General features: G+C 42.7%; 1 protein-coding gene across 11 annotated transcripts in view; it reads left to right on the top strand.

Annotated features, from left to right (window-relative positions):
- The window catches only part of AMBRA1 (autophagy and beclin 1 regulator 1), a 179,874-nt gene that overhangs the window by 65,760 nt on the left and 91,928 nt on the right, over positions 1 to 22,186 (top strand). For 7 of the 11 annotated variants that reach the window (XR_006297466.1, XM_043581123.1, XM_043581119.1 and 4 more), the window contains 4 exons: positions 1,433 to 1,519; positions 5,727 to 5,906; positions 18,365 to 18,445; positions 18,871 to 18,971. Coding sequence is in view for 10 of the 11 variants with exons in the window: in XM_043581123.1 (XP_043437058.1) it covers positions 1,433 to 1,519; positions 5,727 to 5,906; positions 18,365 to 18,445; positions 18,871 to 18,971 (449 nt within the window). In the remaining variant the exon portion in view is untranslated. The remainder of the gene's footprint in view (positions 1 to 1,432; positions 1,520 to 5,726; positions 5,907 to 18,364; positions 18,446 to 18,870; positions 18,972 to 22,186) is intronic. The other 4 variants (XM_043581122.1, XM_043581116.1, XM_043581124.1 and 1 more) reach the window with 2 other exon arrangements.

The following is a 22,186-nucleotide window of genomic DNA, read 5'->3' as shown; positions in this document are numbered from 1 at the left end:
AGATAGAAAGCATCATGTAACAGTTGGTTGTCCTGGGCAGGAAAGGTAGCAAGCCAGCTTGACAGGGCCTCTGCTATATCTCTTTCCCAGGCTGTTAGGGGAAATGCTTTGGTGAGCCAGTTGCTGGGATAAAGTGACTGCACATGACTATACCTAAAGCCAGCTGGTTTTAATAACAGTGAATTGAATTAACTCAATTGGAAAAGATTGGTAGCTGCTGTCCTTATCCTGCAGATCTGCTTTAAAGAAGAGTCTGGCAGGGAGCCGGAGACCTGTTCCCGGGAGAGCCAGGCAAGATGCTGCTGGAGAGGAACAATATGCATTTCTTTCTGAGACCATTTCCTTTGAAATGTGTTCTCTGGCAGGAGCTTGATTGGCTGCCAAGGCACATTTGAATTAGGAAGCAGTGTGGCAGACATGGCAAACTAGGGGGTCCCTGGGCCACATTTATCAGATGTGTTTAAAGTGGCCCTTGTACAAAGAGGGAAAAAAATGTTTTAGCTAAACTTTAACTGTCAGGAGATTACATGGAGAAGTCCAGATTTCTGGCTTCCCTTAAAAAACAGGAAGAGCCAGTGATACAAAGCCCACCTTCTAGCTTGGACTCACAGTGGATACATACACACTTTTTACCTGCCTGAAGCCTACAAGGTCCTACAGTATAGCATCCTGGTTTGAAGCATTTTGGAGTTCACAGAACTTCATGGAGTCCTGGTGCTGTCATTTAATAGCCCTGTGCCGCAGTGCCATATACTTAACTTTTAGGCCCAGTGTTCTCATGTTTGTATAGTAATGCCTCCCTTTCCAGGTTATGGTGAGATTTAAGTAAAGAAATATATGTGAAGTGCTTAGTATTCACCTGGCACCAAAAAAGTACTCAATAAAATGTGGGTGTATCATATATGCTCAGTTGAACTTATGATTGGGCTAGATTATATAATTAAAGATTTTTGTCAGTTGTTAAGAGAGCCTGAGGAGTACTCCTTCTCACAAAAAGGGTGTAGGCAGAGCAGAATGAGTAGAAGATAAGGGAATGTGGATTAGGGTAACATGGAGGAACTGAACACCAAGATGAATGTTGGCACTACATGATAATCTCTGGGTATGCCTAATTTCCCCCTCCTGTGTTGATCCCAACCTCCTATTTGTCTGCTGGAGATACTACAAATAGAAATAAGATCATGTCTCTGAAGCACTTGTTCATTTCTCACTGAAGAGCAGTATTCAGCGTATACAGTGGCCATACCCAGTGTGGGAGCTCTGTAGCTCATTTATTTATTTATTTAGTTTGTAGGAAGGTGTGATCCCAGATAACAGGTGTCAGTTAGCTGCAAAGGGGGATGTTATTTATCTCTCCCCCTATTTTTCCTTATGAATGACCTCTGAGTTGGTAATTGACAGGGATTATTGCCATTTTTTTAATCTCTGCTAGGAGGCTGCTGGAGTCTTCCCTCATTTCATTATCCCGTTATGATGGAGCAGGATCCAGAGAGCACCCAATTTACCCAGACCCAGCGAGGTAAGGCCAAAGTGAGAAATGGCACTAGGTGGGGGGGAGGGGCTGCCCTTGGGGTTGCCAAGCTGTTGGAAGCCCCATTCTGTGCCTCTCTGGTCCTGGTGCTCTTTTACTCTTCAGTTACAGTTTTGAGACAGGTGGTTCAGGTGATTGGGAAGTGTTGCAGGTAAGTGAACAGAACCTCTGATGACAGGGAGTTGTGACTGAGCTCTTGTCCTTTGGGGCTCATTCCTATAAGTGGGGCACTTAGAGGAGGGACCTGAGGAGGCCACTGGCAGAGTCACAGGATACTTCTTTTTTGCTAATCAGGGAGGCTGTTGCCATTCAAAGGGACAGCCAAAAGGGAAACAAGTTTTTATTAGTAGGGAAATTACTTACAAATTAAAACTAACCAGCTAACAAAAAATCCTACTTGCTCTCATTTGAGAGAGAATTTAGATTATCAAAAGGCAGAAATCAAGCTCATTCAGATGTTCAATTTTTGGATGCTACCTAAAGGAAGAGATGACTGACAAAAGGGTAACCAAAAAGAACAAGTTGCCATTTTATTAAAGCAGTTACCTTACACTGATTAGAAGATATTTGAAGAGTTCTTGAAGGGATTTAAAAAACAAAAGAAAACATTTAAATGAGTTCATGGCCCACCCTTACCTGATACTGGAAATTGAGGACCAAGGATGGGGTGTCAAGTTGATGTATAACATTTATATAGCGAGCAGTCCTTTGGTGTTGTTACAACCAGACTTAACTGATTCTGTTAATGACCTCAAAAAGGGATAACCTTCACATCGTTTAGGCAACACTAGAGCTCATTGTGAGGCTTTGCCAAAAGAAAGAGTAATTTATAATGGTGGGGTTGGCAAGTTAACAAATAGAGGCTAGATAAAAGCTAAATGAGCTTTGCTTTATTTTTATTTGTTTTTTAATGTATTCTTTAAGGTTATTCTTGAGAGAGAACGAATGGAGGAGGGGTAGAGAGAGAGGGAGACACAGAATCTGAAGCAGGCTCTAGGCTCTGAGCTGTGAGCACAGAGCCCCACGTGGGGCTCAACCCCACGAACTGTGAGATCATGACCTGAGCCAAAAGTCGGGCGCTTAACCAACTGAGCCACCTAGGCACTCCAGTGAGCTTTGCTTTAGATTAAGAATTTCAAGTCTGGAAAGGCCTGTAGATAAGGTTCATTCTAGGGATATTGAGTGATTTTGTTGTTGGCCACAGTGGTGTCATGATACTGAGTGTTCTTTCTGAGAGACTAATGAAAAGATTCCCCGTTACCCTCTTGCTTCCTTTTCCATACCCCAGAAATGGCAAATCCAAGGATCAGGGAATATGGAGAGGCAGCTGAGATGGCGGCCAAACATGGAAGTGTATGTCTCTAATCATACTTAAAAGTAATAAGTCCTAAATAAAAGAAAGAAATTTTTGGCATCAATCAAATGACTCCGAAACACTAAGACAGAGAACTTCTTGCTATAAAATAGTTTCTTTTAGGACAGCTATAGGAATCTCATCCCCAGAATTTTTAACCTGACAAAGTTTAATGGTAATTCTTAAAGACCATTATTTGTCTTCCTTTCATGTAATAAATCTTTTATTTACTCCCACTCAGATCTCTTTATCACAGAAAGTGTCATACTTTGTGGTGTTGCTATTTTTACATTTTCCCTCTGAACACAAAATAGGTTTTCTTGGAGGAGAAAATATTCTTCCTTGAAGAAAACTTGCAGTTTATTAAACATTAAAAATTTTTGCTTGGAACACTTCAGAGTTTGGTGATTATACAGCTCTTCAGTAAGAAGATGATTGCTACCTCATTGCTGGTTGTTTAATTAGTTTTTCCTCTTAGACTTCACCCTACACAGTATATATAGGTCAAAGTGTTTGTGAGATGATTCAGCATTCAGATCCTTAGCTTCCCTCTGGCTACCTACAAAGACGAGGCCAGGATGTACTTGTATTTAATAATTGTGCCAGGAATCCCTTTTTCTTTGCCATTGATGCATAGTTTTGTAGCTTAGAAGGAATTCCTATGCCATAGTGAAATTAAACAATTAGGTTACCTAGTGCTAAAATTGTGCCCTTACATAAAAGGGCAATCTTATTGTCTGCATCAACATTCTTCCTACTTCTGTCGCCAATAATATAATTTTCCCATTAGTTACTAGGGTGGGTTAACAACTGAGAAATGTGTATACTTACAGACACTTTTCAGAATCCATTCCAGAAGAAGAATCTTCATTCTGCTCTTGAAATGTTTTTTACACTCTTTTCTAGTCTGGTTGACTTGACAATTTAACCATCAATGGCTGACTTCTGGAAAATTTCTGTATATTTAGTAGGTAAAGGAACAACTCAAGAGTGCTGACTTTTGTCTCTTGAAAATTTAAGATTCTTGATTCATCCTTGCAAAATGCATGGCAACAGGGGCCCACATGGATAATGGAAGCTCCACACATTGAGACTTTTAAGAAATGATTCTTGTACTCTGATGATCTTGGCCAAGACATCTGTGTATCCCATGCCGACCTGCTGTATGATTTGGATTCAGTGATGCCAAATGCAGTATATTGTTCTGTAGCAAAGACTTTTGAGTTCCAAAGATTGTCATTTGGCCTTCTTGGGAATTCCATTTGATGATTGGCCAGAAGGATACCACCTCTGATGACTGGCATTTCAGAGACAGCCTTAGTTCCTATAGCAGGTGACTGCAGAATCTCCTTTGTTCTGAGTCAGTAGACACACGGAGGTTTTCCCAGATACTTTGTTTAGGGGTAAGGAAATGTAGGGCAGCAAGATTTTGTAAATACTTTCCCTACCATTTGGATGTAACTGTTATTATTTCCATTCTCAGTCAGTTTTTCCAGATTTCCATTAAATATATATGTGTTATGTGTGTGTACACACATACATACTTTTTTTCCTTTTATGTTCAAACATTATAGAAGTTAAGATTCCCAGGAATCCTCATTAGAATTGCTGTGTTTCCTTTAGTTTTTTGTTCTAATTACAGAAACATGTTTTTGTATACACATTAGTATATGCATACCATTCTTCAGTTTTTCTCCCACTTAAATTTTTGTTTTAGAGGGTTTTTCTTGTGTGTGTATAGGGATGATTTATTCTTTTTAATAGTTACATAGTGTTTCTTTGTATGGATATAGTTTATTTCTTTAACTTGTTGGTGGGCATTTGAGACATTTCCTAGTTTTTCACTAATGCTAACAACATGTATGTATCCTTGTGTTTTTCTATATGATAAGATTCCTAGTGGAATTGTTGAGTCAAAGTGTGTTGTTCTGCTCTCACTTTCTTAGTATATAGCAGTCTTGTGAAAGATGGAGGAACAACTTGAGAAAGGGAATGTGGTAAATTGTAGGAGACACTAGGCGTTTTCAGGGGTATGAAGACACTAAGACACAGACTAGAGGTCTAGACTAATTCACTGAGAATAGCCACAGTAAGGAAGAAGAAAAAGGAATAACTGTTGCCTCCTGTATTGCTTAGTGCCCATGTCACCTCGGATGCTCTATTGTAAGAAATAGAAAAATCTTTTCTTCCCTGTGAGATTTTGTTTTCCTGAGTATATTTTACTCTCTTTTTCAATCCTGAATATTTTCTCTGTGTTACGAATGTCTGTGAGTAACCCATTAGAGCTGAGAGGTTCAGAGAGCTCGCTTTAGGGAGCTAGGGCAAATATGGAGCTATGTGGATTTGTTGGAGAAGAAAGACCTGGTGAAGATGGTACCTTCTCTAGTCATGTCCGTTTTGCCATCTCCTGGCCTCTATTCTCTTGTATAAAATGAAGGGAGAGCTGGCCTTTAGATGGTGGCTGTGGTCCCTTTTCGTTTCTTATATTTTGAGTCTGGATGGTTGAAGAAGGCTGTAAATCTGTATGAATGGCACCCTGAGAAGCTAAAATGGGTCCCTAAAGAAACTAAAAAAGGAAGGTCCAGTGTTATCCCCTTGGGAGGGGACAGCTATTGAGCAGATGATGACTGATTACACAGCCTCTTTGCCTCCTCTCGGAACAGAAACACGGGTGGTAGTCTAATAAGCATATTGTGCAGTACAGACCTCCTGGTGAGTTAAATGCCCTTTATTTTTCACGTCTCCGGAGTTCGCCTCAGCAGGGAGAGCTGGATTTACTGTCTTTCACAGTATTCCCCACATTAGTGCTAGTTTGTGTTTGTCCATCTCTGTCTCTCTCAGATTATCTCCTGCCGCATACTACGCCCAGAGGATGATCCAGTATCTCTCACGGAGAGACAGTATTCGCCAGCGCTCCATGCGCTATCAGCAGAACCGGCTCCGTTCCTCCACCTCCTCCTCTTCCTCAGACAACCAGGGCCCATCAGTAGAGGGAACCGACTTGGAGTTTGAGGACTTTGAGTAAGTACCTACTCAGCTTGCTTTCTTCCCTGTCCTCCAAAGCTGTGTGTGCTTCTAAGTTGACCACTGTCCAAGCAGCAGTGGTTGACCTTTCTTGCTTCAAACCCCGAAGTTCTTACGTATGAGTAGCAGGATGGGGTGAGGGGAAGGGGGGTTAAAATGTGCAGGGTACTGCCACCTCTGGCAGTTGTGCTGCTGTTTCATGGAGCCTGTGGGAGAGATGGCCCGTTGGCCCCAGGCCAGGCTGGAGAAGATGGCTGCTGCTACATAGGCAGCACCGTTATTTCCCTTTTGCATGAACAGTGGCTATGGAAGTGCTTCTCATGGCCTGTTTTCACAGTGTCAGAGAGAAAGGATGGTTGGTATTTTTTCTTAAGCAGAGTAGGTATAGAGATTAGAAATAACAGAAATATGTGGGGGTGCCTGGGTGGCTCAGTCAGTTAAGCGTCCGGCTTTGCTCAGGTCATGATCTCGCGGTCCGTGAGTTTGAGCCCAGCCTTGGGCTCTGTGCTGACAGCTCAGAGCCTGGAGCCTGCTTAGGATTCTGTGTCTCCCTCTCTCTGTGTCTCCAAATAATAAGTAAACATTAAAAATTGAAAAAAAAAAATCTGGATTTCCCTAAAGACGGGTCCCTTCGTACCCTTGAATCACACTGATTCTTTGAGGTCCTACTCCATTGCTTAAACTATCTCCCGCCCACAACCTCCGCCATTAGGATCCTTTGAAAGTTGCCTGTCAAACTAATGTGGTAGTTCGAGAGGTGATTCCTTGCTCTTCTGGTGTTTTTGAGTGGTCGATTGGATGATGGGGGTGAGGTAAAGGAGCAGGGTCAGCCCTGTGCACAGGATTAAATACCCCAGTGTCACTGCTGTGTTTGAACTCTCTGACCTCCTGCTCCTCACCTTTCTAACCATTCACTGTGTTTCTTTCCATTCTGAAAGAATTTCCATTCCTGGTTTATATCAAATAGGACGCTTAGCTCTTGTTTTGATTCCTATATTTTGATACTCTCAAACATGCAAAACAAGAGAGAGAGAGAAAGGTGGTTAAGCATTAATTTTTTTCTCCTTTTTTTGCTGACAGCATTGGAATAGGACAGCCTGTCAGTCATTTTCCTTTTTTTCCTTCTCTATCTTGACATCACCTGGTCAGGTCTGGGATGTTAAGAGTTCTTGCCTCCTTCTCAACCTTCCTCTTCCGTGAGCCGAATGGATAGTTCCCCAGGAGCCACCTTGCAATAGAGCTTTAAGATGTGTTGGAGAAATCTTTTTGCTAAAGATGACTAAGGAGGTGGAAACAACCTTTATACCAATTTGCCTTTCTGATATGGTCCTTAAACATGCTAGCAATTGTGTACTTGGAAGCAAAAGGCCGACTGAATAGGCGGTTCTTTTGTCTGGGGAAGAAACGAACATGAAAGAAATGCAGGGATGCCCTGAAGCCCCGGTGGTGGCTCTTGGAGCAGGGGCCCTGATTCTCTCTCATCAGCTGCCCTCTGGCTCCCAGCACGTGTCATTCTCCCTTCAGTCCACTCTAGGGGAAGGTGGGTGCATATACCAGCAGTGAGGGGAGAGTCTCCACTCCCTTACCCAGACAGATACCAGTAGTGAAATATGTTCCCCTGCAGATATGATCATTTTTCCAGCTCTGGGGTCTATTCAGAGAAGCAGTTTCAGGTATGTGCCGTCGCTGCTGGGACTGAGTACTGCTGAAAAGCCTCAGTAATCCTGGGGAGCTCTGGGAGTCAGTGCAGATTGCATAGCCTCCCTCCATGCACGTTTGGAAGGCTGTGTAATCTCTTTGCAGTGGTGAAACGTGGGGCTTATGCCTTTGAGCTGTATCTTGCCTCGTGACTTGTCCTTCACAATGGAGTTCTGGGTTAGTTTAAAATGTTCTGTTCTCATCTTACCTTCTCTTTCTTCTGCTACCACCTCCTCCCTCTCCCCTTCCTTCCCCCTCGATTTTCCTGTGTCAGACTCCCTCCTCCCTGTGCTCCCCACAGCCCACCTGTGCTCTCACCTTCCCCCTGGCTTCAGCGCGACCTGAATTTACATTGCCTTCTTCACCTTTCATGCACTGACTTACCATTATTTCTCCCTAGGGGTCTTCTGTTGCTCCCTGGTTGGTAACAATGGGCTGATTTCTCTAATGCTCCTCTGAAAGTCCCTTGCCAGGGTGTTTGCCTTTCTTTTTGAGCTGATGCAGACTGTAATCTTGTTTTTAATAGCAGCTGTGGATTAGTCACCTCAATATTAGTAGTCCAGGTCTCCTAGTGAAGGATGTTGCTGGCTGGTTGATGCTGAGTTCCCGTCTGTTCATTCTTTCTCTTTCCCTGCTCTCCTCCCCCTGTTGTAAACTGAGTGCTGCCTGCGGCTGCTTCTCTTCTCTTAACTTCTAGGTACTCTAGGAGGGAATGAGAGAGAACTGAGGGAATGTGTCAGCCCATTGTTAACCATTTTTTTAAAGTTTATTTATTTTGAAAGACAGAGAGGGTTCATGGGTGCATGAGAACAGGGGAGGGACAGAGAGAGGGAGGGAGAGAATTCCAAGCAGGCTCTGCGCTGTCAGCACTGAGCCCAACACAGGGCTCTATCTCACGAACCACGAGATCATGACCTGAGCTGAAATCAAGGGTTGGAAACTTAACCGACTAAGCCACCCAGGTGCCCCTGTATCCACCCATTTTAATTTCTCTGCCGCAGTCCTTTTCCTTAGCTTTGATAATAGAAGGAAAGTCAGAAGCTCATATGATCATAATGTATAGTTCTTTCAGGTACAGAGAAGCAGGTAAGTTAGACAGGACCTGGAATCTTCCTAACACTTAGGGGGCTGTTAGGAGAAACTGCTCTACTGGTTTTCTTGCCTGCACAACACGCCATGCTCCTGCCTTTGCCATCCCACTTCCATATCTTCAGTTCTCGCCCCATTTGCTAAGCCGGGAATCATTTTGGTGTTATCTACCTTGTCCCTTCCAGGTGTATAGAGTCCCCAGATCCCATCTTTTTTTATTCTTTTCCATTGTCTATCACCTATGATAATATTTTTCATATGTATTCTATAACATAAAATGTTTTTAATATATAAAAATATATTTATATCTATAAATCTTGTTTAATTCTTTAAAAAAATTTTTTTTTAATGTTTTTATTTTTGAGAGAGAAAGACACAGAGTGGGAGCAGGGGAGGGGCACAGGGGGTGGGGAGGGAGACACAGAATCTGAAGCAGGCTTCAGGCTATGAGTTGTCAGCACAGAGCCCAACGCGGGGCTCAAACTCACGAGCCATGCGATCATGACCTGAGCCGAAGTCTGCCGCTTAACCAATTGAGCCACTCAGGCGCCCCTCATTTAATTCTTATAATAACCTAATGAGGTATTTACTCCACTGTAGTATTTTTTAAAATAAGGATACAGAGACAACCAAAATCAGACATGTCTGAGATTTGAGAACAGGAGTAAACATATTTAGTGTCTGGCTTTTATTGTCCTGCAGATTTAAAAACCTTTAAAAATGATGTAGTACCACATTTGAGCTCTTGCTCCCTGAGCTTGCTGTGGAAGAAGACTATCTAGATTTATCTCTAGGGAAGATAACGTTGAAGGTTGGTCGGCAGCAGGTTAAATTTTCTGTTCTTTTGTGGTCTGGATTAATGACCATCTATCCAGGCAGGCATCATCTCCTGCCATTCATCTCTGTCTGTGGCCAGAATTGAGACTGCAGGGTCCCTGTGTTTATCAAAATGCACAAACAGGGCATCCAGAAACCCGCTGTCAGAAGGTCTGTCCTGAAGCGTTCAGCATCTGTCTTTGCATAAAGATATTCACAAGCAGGGTAAAGGTGTGGCTGTCGCTGACATTGCTGTCTGCCTGCTTTTGAGCCCAGACCACCTGCTAGAATGTAGAAGGCAAATAAGCATAAGGAAAACTGCCATTTTAATTTTCACCATCCCTTTGGAAAGAGAGGGAAGCTTTTTTGAAGCCCTGTGATTAAGTGCTGTATCCCAGAAGTCGCTAAGGCCTGCACAAGAGGTGGTATATGTCTATTGTTCCTGTTATCCTCACCCCCTTCCTCATGTTACCTGTTACTCTAAATGTACGTATAATCCCAGAATCATCCGTAGTTCATTTCTTGCCCTTCTTGCCTCTTTTTGTAACTGCTTTGCCTTCCAAGGCAAAGAATACCCAGAGCTGATGACAATTGGAGAAGCTTCAGACTGGATCAGTCGCAAATATCTCCACCACACATCCCAGCCACAGGGGAATTATATTCACTTCAAGTTGTTGCTAGCTCAGAAGAGAGCAAGTTCTTCATTCACCGTTGTGACATTAGGCTTACTTTGGAAAAACGTCGCAGTGAGAATTCTAGGCTTTCAGCCTTAAGATGAAATCACTTTAGATCTATTACATCTGTTTTCTTCATTTTTCTAATTTATCTGGTCGTGTTTGAGTTCCTTTTACCCAGAAATCCATATTATGACCAAACAGGCAAAATGTTTCATTGTATGACAGTAACTTCTGGGTGCCAGAGATGGGTTCTGGTTCCTTAGTTTGGAAGGAAGTGTTCTAGCAGTACCCCATACACACGTGCAGAGAGCCTCATACAGAAAGGACTTCTCCTTTAATGGTCCCCTTGCTAGACACCTTCTAGCAAGGAAGTTGTTAAAAGGTCTTTTTGGTGTATGATGTAGCTGAGAGTTCTGAGGGCTGTCACTCAGCTCCACCATCTGATTGGGTCGACATAAGAGGAGCTGCTTGCTTTTAGTTCAGAATTTAATATTCTTCACCTGCCCTTTTGCTGTAACTGAAATTTAGTTGAGTCATGGCAAAGAAAACACGTTAGAAACCAAATAATACTATTCTTATCATCTGTCTATAGGCGAAATCCTGGCAGCTTTGTGAGACTCATATACTTGCTTCAAGTTCTCGTGGCCAGAAATTCCAGTGGAGTGAAGCTACATGCCATTGGTAGTACTTGTTCTTGCTCTCTCTTCTGTGCCCAGAATTTCCGGGACTCCTGTGGGAGTCTGCCTACTAATAACAGATACATAACTGTAGCCAAGAAAAGGAAGGGTAAATCTTTGGAGAGTGTTCCCGTCTACTTCATTTTGAAGAAGAGTTGTTTTTGTTCTTTTCTTTAACTTGCAAACCATAGACTCTTTGATATTAGAAGTAGAAGAGAAATTCAAAGGAAACACACTTTAAAGCTATTCTCTTTATGGACTGCAACCTGTTAGAACAGTCAGGAATCAGGCAATGAGCTGTATTTGGTGAGTGGTGGTGTGATACAGAAGTCGTTCGTAAAGTGGGTTGAGATAAGGAACTGTTCTCTTCCTTTTTACCAGAGAGATTTCAATAATTTCACTTACTTGATTTTTGTAGTGGTTGATTGCTTCTTTTACAAGGTGGGTTTATTCATTTTTTTATAAGTTTTTATTTATTTATTTTTGAGAGAGAAAGTGTGAATGGGGAAGGGGCAGAGAGAGACAGAGAGAGAGAGAGAGAGAGAGAGAGGGAGAGAGAATCCCAAGCAGGGCTCCACACTGTCAGCACAGAGCCCGATGCAAGGCTCAAACCCACAAACTGTGAGATCATGACCTGACCCGAAGTTGGACCTTTAACCGACTGAGCCACCCAGGCGCCCCTACAAGGTGGGTTTATAAAAGAGAAAGTTATACATATTACAACAGGCCCTTTACTTCTAGACATACTTGGGAGAAAGACAAATAAATGCACAGTCATAGAAACGTGAAATAGCATGGAATATTTCAGAAATTCCCTTGTTGATAAGTTTGACTAGATTTTAAAGTCCAAGATATGTGGCAGGAGATGAGCCCTGAGACTTAAGGTGGCACCAGATCTTTGGATAGTCTTCTGTACCTTGCAAAGGAGGTAAACTTTATTTTGTAGGTGAAGGGAGTCATTGAAGAGTTTTAGGCTATGAAATAACGGGAGCAGATTTTTACATAATAACTTCCGAGACAGACTGTAATAAGGTAGCACTAAAATACAGAGCAGCGTTCTATGAAGGGAAGAGAGTATTTGGGGAGATGTGAGGAGGCTCCATGGGTTTCAACTGGGTGGGAAGACTGCATAGGACTTAGATGAAGTGATGTGGAGGATGAAGTTAGGGTACAGGAGATAGGTACAGTAGAATCTAAGAGATTCAAAGGGAGCAGCGTAAGCAAAAGCCCAGAGATAGATGATTTACAGGGGACCCTGTATAAATAAAGATATTCAGGGGACCCTGAATAAATCTGTGGCTAGAGCTACAGAATGCTTGTAATGTGATAGAGAAGATCAGAAAGGCCTGAACTGAGGGCCTGGAATGTCTGGCTGAAAGTTCGGGCTTTATTATTATTTTCTTTAATGTTTATTTATTTTAGGAAGGGAGAGAGAGCGAGTACAGGGGAGAGGCGGAGAGAGAGGGAGACAGTGGATCTGAAGCGGCCTCTGTGCTGACAGCAGAGGGCCTGATGCAGGACTCAAACTCACAAACCATGAGATCATGACCTGAGCCGAAGTCAGACCCTTAACCAACTGAGCCATCTGGGTGCCCCTGGATCGTATTTTTATCTGGGGGAAGTTATTTATTGAAGATGTATTTGAGGCAGCTAACTCGGACAGCATTGGTTGGGGTGACCTAAAGTGGCAAGTGTATGGATGCAGGAAAACCACTTAGGAAGCAGTGGGCGAAATAGAGGAGAGAACATACGAGGACTGAATGTTAAGTATTGGGTGTAAGAGGCTTGGTGTTTTCTAAGAGTGGGGCCTGTTTGTGAATGTTCCTGGGAAATGAGCTGCGAAAGCTCAGCTGTCTCACTTCCTACTTCTCCAAATGAAATGTTGCCTGAGTCCTTTTTGACTCCTACTTGAACCAGTTTTGAACTAAATTGGTAAAACAGCAAGTGACTCCTAGAGCAGCTGCGGTGGGACCTGGGATCACTCATCAGTGCCTGCTGCCCCCTTAGCCTGACAACTCCTGTGTAGAGAGTGGCCCGGGTTCTAGTTTAGGCTGAGTCACATTTGTTACTTGACAGATTTGATCTTGGGCAAGTCCCTTTCACACCCTATGCCTCAGTGTCTGATTTATAAAATCAGAGTGGATAATTTCCGAAGTTTACCCTAAAGTGCTCAGATCTTTGTTGGAGCTGACTACCTTAGATGAACCTGCTTTGTGTTCAGCAGAGGCAGAATAATGAAAAGTCTCAGAGAAGTGGGGAGACTTCCTGGGGATCAGGAATAGGATATCTGGTACCTGGAGAGCCCCAACACATTTCTAAAATATATGCCTATCTAAATTCTAGCTCTTTCCTTGAAGATTTTGAGCCTATTGCTTAGAAGTATAGGCTATTGCTCAGCAACTTTAGAATTAGCATTCTTTCTGGGCAAGTAAAATACATATGAATATTCATTTTGAGGAATGCTAGAAGAGAAGGAAAAGGGAATATGTGTGGATAGTACTTGGGTATAGAAGAGGAAAACACAGAAGGAAAGAGTTAAACAGCCGGGGGGGGGGGGGCGGGGGGAAGGAGGGCATAACCACTTAGAGATATAGATTGGTTTTGTTTTGTTTTGTTTTTAAATTTTTTTTTTAACGTTTATTTATTTTTGAGACAGAGCATGAACGGGGGAGGGTTAGAGAGAGGGAGACACAGAATCCAAAACAGGCTCCAGGCTCTGAGCTGTCAGCACAGAGCCCGACGCGGGGCTCGAACTCACGGACCGCGAGATCGTGACCTGAGCCGAAGTCGGCCGCTTAACCGACTGAGCCACCCAGGCGCCCCTATAGATTTGTTTTTTAATGTAAAATGCACAATAGGAATATGGAATATGTGCAGATGAAATGAAAGGTAGAATAAGGGAAGAGAGAAATTTGTAAATGGTAATTATCTATTACTGTTCCTTAGGGAAAAGTTAAAGCTCTGCAGTTGCAAGGGGGCCGTGCTCTTAGTTGTGAATGATACCCCCAGAGCCTGAGCCTTCCTCCCAGAAATCTAAACCCTTACACGTGTGCACAGTCCTTGGCATAGAGATGGGGGCCTCGGTTTCTTACCAAGAGCACCTGGGTAAGGAAAGGACTTGTGCCATCCAGGGACAGGAATACCAACTAGGCCTTCTGTTGTCTGGAAATTGAATAAAAACAGAAGAGCATAGGGAGACACTTATTTTTTTAATAGTCTAGTTTTCAGCAAAGTCAACTGTGTATTGTCGAGAGGACAATGGCCTTTTGAGCTTTTTGCTGCAAGAGCCTCATTTATAAAGGCCCGAGTCAGAGCCATTTGTCATGAGGAGGAATGACAAGCTGACTGTCTGGTCAGGACTCAGCCGGCAGTCTGTAGGTGTATTTTTCATTCCTTTAAATTATAGCCTCTCTCTGAGGCAATTAATCCCAGGCATTTAGCAAGAGTCGCTGCTGTGTTTCTCTCCCTTGTTCCAGAGATGCATTTTCTTATACTTGGCATTTGTCTTGGATGCCTTATTGTTTGAAGGGTGGTTTTTTTTCCCTTATAAAATCTTTTACAAGAAAGTCTTATTCCCTCCACCCCTTGTCCTTCCCAAATACCCCTCTGAGAGTTAATCAGAGATGTACAGAGTTCAGCAGCTGGGAAAGCCATTAATAACTCTGCCAGCTTCTGTCCTGCTGGCTTAAAGGCACCTTCTGGCTGATGAAATTGATGAGGATTTCTCTTGGTGTTTCCCTGAAAAGCATTCTGGTGACAAATAGTCCTCCTGGTGAGGGAGGAGCAGAATCAGCATATTTGCATACTCTTCCTCATGGCTTTTTTTTGTTTGTTTTTTTAAGTCTCAGTATGGAAGGGCACGGGCTGTGTTATGTTAGGCCCCAGTATGTAGGACCGTCCACATTCCTAAGGTAAACCGTCTCCCTGGGCCTGCCTTTACCTACTGCTCATTTGGCAGACCTCCTCCAGTCCACTCACATCAGTCTCTGCCTCACTGGTTTTGCCTCCTTCAGCTCGTGCAGCTTTGCCTCATGTTGATCCTGTATCAGCACTGATGTGAGTGGCAGAGTCTGTGTGGTTTTCTCAGTACAGCATTATTTTAAGTACTTTTAACTCCTTTGCCCTTTTCCTGGAACTCTTACCACTCTCCCCCTTCCCTGCTGGCTTCCCATCCCCACTGGGGATAGGCTGTGCGCTGAAATTTGTTTCCTCAGTCTAACTCCTTATTTCTGAATCCTCCCTTCTTTCCAGACTACAGAATGCGGAGTCATCAGTTGTTCTCTTCACCTCTATTTTACTGGAGCTGTGCATTTAGTTAGGGATTTCTGTGGCCAGTACTAATGTCCAGGGCCTTTTTCCCTCTTCTTGCCTCCCTTGAACATTCTGGTCTTTGCCACCTTACCCATTCTTGTTTTCAGGGCTTTTCTTAGAACGGTATTTAAGCTGTTTTTCTCCTAGTGAAGGCTGTTTTCTCCTAGATGTCCTTTGCTGTTTTCTCCCATAGGTAGCACCTCATCTGTGTGTTCATCACGTTTCAGTTTTCTAGTCGTTGTGAGTCCCATGATGTTACTCCTCTCCTTTGCTAGAATTCTCAGTGCTTTTAATTTGAAGTCTTCTCTACATTTTATTGAGATGCCATTTAGCTCCTGCTTCTCTATCATTAGTCAAGATGTTAAGCTGAGGACCAGCAGATGCATCTCTGCTCAACATATTGATTCTTTTATGGTGCCAAATGTGACCATCAGTCTGAGACTTTGTTTGTATCTGAGCCAGCTGATCTCATTCGTATTTTCCTGTATATCCTCCAGTGATCTCTAAATACTATAAAGCCATTATCTCTGGCCATGTTTTGTGTCTCACTCCCCCCCGCTTTTTCAAATGGAAGGAGAAACTGAATCAGAAAGTTGGTTGTTTGTAGGTGTTGGAAAAGAGGCTTGTGAATTATGTCGAAAGAGCCCGGAAATTTCCCCAGCCCTGGTGTGTTTGTTCATTTTTCTAAACTGTCTTCTGGTGTCCTTTCACCAAGCTCTGTGCCGTCTTTGAGCACTGGCAACTGCTGAGCAGTAGAACAATCTAGCACACTGGCTTCTCCTTCCCTACTCTTCACCAGATAGAGTATTGTTCGTCGTCCGGAGGGAGAGGCATCTTGGGACCTTACAGAATCCAGTTGTCAGCTCCACAGTGTGATTCTGGGAAGGCCAGCTCTCTCTCCTAGCTACAGAACAAGTACTCACAGTTATCCCATGATGTTTCTTTCTACAGCTTAGTTTTTAACCTTTTTGAGGCTTGGGACCCTTCTTTTCCTTAGGGCCCTTTTTAACTTCAAAATGTTTGCTAACTTTTCTCATGATAATTAGCTGGACTTTTAGTGCCCTTTGAGAAGTAAAATACGCTGTTATGAAAAGCTATCATGAATTCATTTGTATTTTTAAGTGAATTGGTACTTTGATCAAAACTTGAAGCTGGATTTATTTGAAAATCAATAATATGCTAAATTTGAGAACTAACTTATTTGTTTGATATTCATTTATTCCTTGTGTACATGTGGCCAAAATCTTATAACAATTTGTGGGCTTCCCAGAGCCGTGATCTACTGTTCAGGAACTCCTGATTTCATTGTTGTTTTTATTTAAAAAAAAATTTTTTTTTTTTTCAGCGTTTATTTATTTTTGGGACAGAGAGAGACAGAGCATGAACGGGGGAGGGTCAGAGAGAGAGGGAGACACAGAATCGGAAATAGGCTCCAGGCTCTGAGCCATCAGCCCAGAGCCTGAGGCGGGACTCGAACTCACGGACCGCGAGATCGTGACCTGGCTGAAGTCGGACGCTTAACCGACTGCGCCACCCAGGCGCCCCATCATTGTTGTTTTTAATAACCTTTTTACTTTTCATATGGTCTTTTCTCTCTCTCCCTCCCCTTGCCTCTCCCTTCATCTATAGAGTTTCAAGTCAAAGGGATATGACATGTTAAGGAAAACAACAGTATGCCTTCTCTTTGGGGAAAATAAAGACCGAGTACTGACTTTTAATGGATCAGCTTCCAATATCCCTGATATTGATTTCTCTGTTAATGTTCAGCATCCAAACCCACCAAAATATAAAAACCTTCCTAGGCTTTCATTTCTGGCTTGTAAAGCTCCCAGTGGCCCATTTGAAAGCCAGAGTATTGTCTTAACTTTGGTTCCAAGGCCAGTTTGAAGGTGATCTCATTAAGTTGAAGATAATCCAAAGGGAGAACTCAGAAAAAATACCAGATCAAGCTTTCAGAGGTTCATTTATTTTGTGGAGTTGGTTAAGCAGCTAATTAACTGCTCTGTCCAGCCAGTGCCCTTTGGCTTATTGTTCCTTTGATGCATTGGAAACTAAGCCACGTGAAGTCCCCCTGTCTTCCCTTTTCTTGTAGGAGGCAGCAAAGTGTAGGGGAAAGAGCAAGGGCTTCAGAATCAGATAGATACTCCTTGAATTCTGCCTCAGCCACTTACTCGTTGTGTGACCTTGGGCATTTGCCTCTCTGCTCCTTCATTTCCGTATCTATAAAACAAAGCTACTAATAATACCTCATGGGGTAGTTAGAAGGATTAAATAGAATAACGTATTAATAACCTTTATATTAGAACTTAATAGATATTTAATAAATGGTGGTTATTACTATTGTTTTAACAGACCATAAAGAAAAACACCTAGACTTTTTTTCTTTTTACTCAAATGCTTGGGATTACATTGTCTAATACTGTCCATCATTGCCAATTTTGCAGTCCCTCATAGAAGGGACTGCTTAGTCTTTTTGTTGTGTTGTTTTTCTTTCACTTTTCATGAGTGATTTTTCCACACCAAAGGCCTAAACAGATTCATTTAGAGATAACCATTTGCTGAATGAAATCAATGGGAGGATTCCCTTCAGGATCCCCCAAAGCCAAAATTTCTCTTTCAATCTAAAAAAAGTTTATACATTTCCATTCCAGGTCCCTTTAGAGGACTTTTGGTTTCAGTTTCAGATCAGAGATCACATTAACTCGTGAAAAATCTTCTTCCTTCTTACTGAGCTGTTAGAAAATGTTTATAAATCTTCTGGTTGGGGTACTCCAGAAATGTATATATTAAAAAGAATTTTGTAATGTTTATTTATTTGAAAGAGAGAGAGATTAGTGAGCGCACGTGCAAATGGGGGAGGGGCAGAGAGAGAGAGGGAGACACAGAATCCGAAGCAGTCTCCAGGCTCTGAGCTGTTGGCACAGAGCTTGATGTGGGGCTTGAGCCCACAAGCCACGAGATCATGACCTGAGCTGCAGTCAGATGCTCAGATGACTGAGCCACCTAGGCTCCCTCAGAATTGTAGTGTATTAATGTGCCATCCAAATTAGTAAGCAACCAGATGACTCATTTCTCTGGGATCTTCACCTAAGTGTAGGAACTTAGTTTAAGGGATGTTTGTCTTTTGGGCTATTATCTGGTTCTGCTTTAATGACTCTCTTATATGTAGTCTTTTTGTTTTCTCCAGGGACAATGGTGACAGATCCAGGCACCGAGCTCCACGCAATGCCCGGATGTCTGCACCTTCACTTGGACGTTTTGTCCCAAGGTAAGAACTTGGTAGTTAGCCTTTATGAGGGAGCCTTTATGAGAGCCTCGTTTCATTTTTAAACCTACTTTCTGAGCTTTGGATTCCATATCTGAAATTATTTCCTAGTGAGCCTATAATCCAGCCCTGCCACCTAATGACTTGACAGGAGATGATTGGCCGCAATGAAAAGAGATGGACAAGTGGCACTGGGAGCATCCTATTCAAGATTAGAAGCCCCGCAAAACTGCAGAAGAAAGATCAGGAAGGAGATACAAATCTGCAGAAGGATAAATCCCAGCAATTTTTACTCCATGTTGGGCTTCTTTGGATTCCTAGGTTTAGTGGATCCCTTAGCTTTGATTTTTGGGGGTAGGTGGATAGTGTATCTCCTTTGTGTTGTAGTAGTCTTTTATAGGCTTTTCACACGTGGTTCCTTCTTATAGGCGTTTCTTGCTGCCTGAGTACTTGCCTTACGCGGGGATTTTTCACGAACGTGGACAGCCTGGCTTGGCTACTCACTCTTCTGTTAACAGAGTCCTGGCAGGTAAGGAGGTGTTTCTTTGAATTTTGAAAAGCTGAAAGGGCGAGGAGCCAGATAAAGCTGTCCCTTCCTTTACTTATGTGGATGTGATGGCCTCTTGGCATCTGGCTGAAAACTGTTTTGAGGTCTTATAGTCAGTTCCTTACTTCAATGCAGGAAACTAGGATGGAACAAAGCTGTTTATCTTGCCCATTCCCACTTTCCTCTTTTTTTTTTCAAAAAAATTGTTTAAACTACTTATTTCTTAATCCAGGAATTAGATTCTGGCTATGCTTTTAATTGAATGATAAAGGTGTCTTGTTCATGTTTTGGTTGGTGAGATACTCATGAACCAGATCCTGTGATTTAATTAGGAGCTTAATGCACACCTCTTCAACCCTTCACTCATCTGCCAGTAGATGGAGTTTCCAGGCACTGTGGAATCTTCCAGGGAAGGATGAGAAGAGACCCATAGAGCTGGCTCAGAAATCTCAGAAACAGAAAATGGGCTGGACAAGCCCAGCTGAGGCAGTTTTATGGTGACTGAATAGCTTAGTGACCCATGTTTATGGGCTAAGATATATGATGTGACTAGGCTGTCATACATGGTATATGCTCCTGCTTCTGGGCAGTGTCTAGAGAAGGAAACAAAGCAGAATTCTGGTTTTTCCTGACAAAGGTTATTTCCCCATCATGCACTTTCCTCCCTTTCCCCCTCACCTCCACTGCCAACCTCTGTATTTATGTATGTAAAGGCATAAAAGGTATAAAAATGAATCCACATTTATGTGTGTCTTTAATAAGCATCTATTAAAAATTTCATAAAGACATTATGTTTTGGAAAACCTGGTCCATTGTGGTGGTTAAAGGTAGGAAGGGATCTCCGTGAGGCAGTGGCACTGTCAGCCCAAGAGAATGTGATTTCTAACCAAGCTACTGTGACATCCGGAAGGCCATGGGATCTGGCCTCCCCTAGGCAGGACTATCCTTGACCCCAGTGTCAAGGCCTAGAAATCCCAGAAACCTCAGTGGTTTCTCTGCTAGACACCAGGACTTTGTAGGCCCACCTTGCCGGGGGAGCAGACTATAGCATGGTCTCCCGACAACCTCGTCCTAGGACCTCTGGCCCTATTTGGTAAAAGACCCCATGCCTCTATGCCTCTCCATGCTTCGTGTTTCTGTGTGGCTTGGCTAATGGCACATAGAAGCTCCTCCCTGGCAGATAATCACTTGCTGCCAGGCAGTACTACAGAGCTCTTCTCCACCCTTTGTTCCAGACATCTGCCTCCACCACCCCACACAGCACCTCCTGCTCCTCTACTGCTGGAAAATCTATTTCCTTGGCATTTAGCTTTTTGTGGGAACAGCTGTATGTTTTTTTCTTCTTTTGATTTAAGAACTCTACCTACATTTCCTGTTACCCTACTTTATGCCTAGAGGTCTGATCCCCATACGGCCCACTTTCACTTATGAATACTTTTGACTATTGGGGTTGTGTTCTAGCAGGCAGTTGTTTAGAGATATGAAATCTACTGAGAAAAGTTCTCTAACAAAGGATGCCAAGTATCTCAAGGGGAAGGAAATCTAGATTCTTAAGAATCTCACTTGAGTTAGGTTAGCAGATGATTTCCATTCACAATTAACTAGTTTCTTCTGTTTTCTCAAGATACATGTTACAGAGAACCTATTGGTCTTTTCTTAAAAGCCTCATCATTTGTAGATACAGGTTTCCTCTGCTATTCAGAAGTAGAGTATTCCTGGGGAACCCGGGTGGCTCAGTCGGTTACACGTCCGGACTCTTGATTTTGGCTCAGGTCATGCATGATCTCTGGGTCCGTGATATCGAGTCCCACATTGGGCTCAGTGTGGAATGCGGAACCTGCTTGGGATTCTCTCTCTCTCTCTCTCTCTCTCTCTCTCTCTCTCTGCCCCTCCCTTGTTTGTGCTCACTCATGCACTCTCTCTGTCAAAATAAATACACTTAAAAAAAAAAACAAAACTCCGGAGTGTTCCTATAAAGCCTTTTGCAAGCCAAAATGACGCAAAGCAAAGGAGCAATTACCATTAATTTATATGGCAAAATTTTTTAGTGTACCCAGACCCCAAAAATAACCTCTCTCAGGCTTTTCTCATACTTTAAGACACATCTTGCTAATGGATGCAGAAAATAGAGATAAAGCACAAATGTGCTCACAGACACGGTTCAAAGCTATGGCAGCTTGATGCCCAGGGTGCATGCTGCCTCTGCAATAGCTCTCTATAAAACAAATGCTGAACGCTATTTTCACTTTTTGCCTTTTTTCATTAAAGTGAAAATCAGAATCCTCTTTGGATTTTCTTCAGTTAGTGAAAACAAATACGATTGTAGGCCTTTTGTAAAAGTGAAGTGGTGTAACACAGACTTTCAGGAAATGGGGGTACCTGTAATTTGGATGTCCCTCTAGATTCTGTTGACAGCTGTATTACTTTTATTCTTCTCTTGAGAACATTTTAATAATAATGATAATAACAACAACCCCCAAAAGTCTCTCATTTATTGAGCACTTGCTGTATAGTAGGGAGTATTTTAAGTGCTTTACCAGTAAATCAGTAATCCTGACATAGGTGCTATTACCTAATTAACAGTGGACAAAACTAAAGCCCAGAAGGCTAACTTGCCCAGAGTAATACAGCTAGAAGTTGGGGAGCCAGAACAAAGCCAGGCAGCCGGACTCCAGAGTCTCCTAGTCTGCTTCCCTACAGTTATTTTAAAGGACAGAGCGTCAAAATAGCGTTCTTCTTCAAGGACCTTAATCTGGAAGAAGTTATTCAGGGTTTTTCTTACTTGCTTTAATTCCTCTGTTTTAAGTGATTTCTAGACGTAGCCTTTTATGAACCAGCAGTGCTTGCTGAAGAAAATCATTATGTACTAGCCTTTTCTCTAAGCCTTCTTGCCCTCCTGGACACAGATGTTTTGCTTTTTATTACACTTACTGCGATCATGTAATAGAGCTCCTAAAGTAATGACATTTTTGGGCTTTTAGCAGTAAGCGCTCCTAGTTTTCCTGGAGAGGCACCTTTCACTTGTGTGATTGGATTGCAGTTGTGATGGTCTCAACACAATTATATTCAACAGGTATTTGTTCTGTAGCTATGTACCAGGCACTGTTCTAGGCTACCAGAGTGAATAATAGGCATGGCTCCTGTGCTCCTGTAGCTCAAAGGCTAGATGGTTGACCATCCCTGAATCTTGCTGTTTG

The sequence above is a fragment of the Prionailurus bengalensis genome, chromosome D1 (assembly GCF_016509475.1).
Source record: "Prionailurus bengalensis isolate Pbe53 chromosome D1, Fcat_Pben_1.1_paternal_pri, whole genome shotgun sequence".
Taxonomy (NCBI): domain Eukaryota; kingdom Metazoa; phylum Chordata; class Mammalia; order Carnivora; family Felidae; genus Prionailurus; species Prionailurus bengalensis.
Note: the sequence above shows the minus strand (reverse complement) of the source record. Positions and strands in the feature narration are given on the sequence as shown.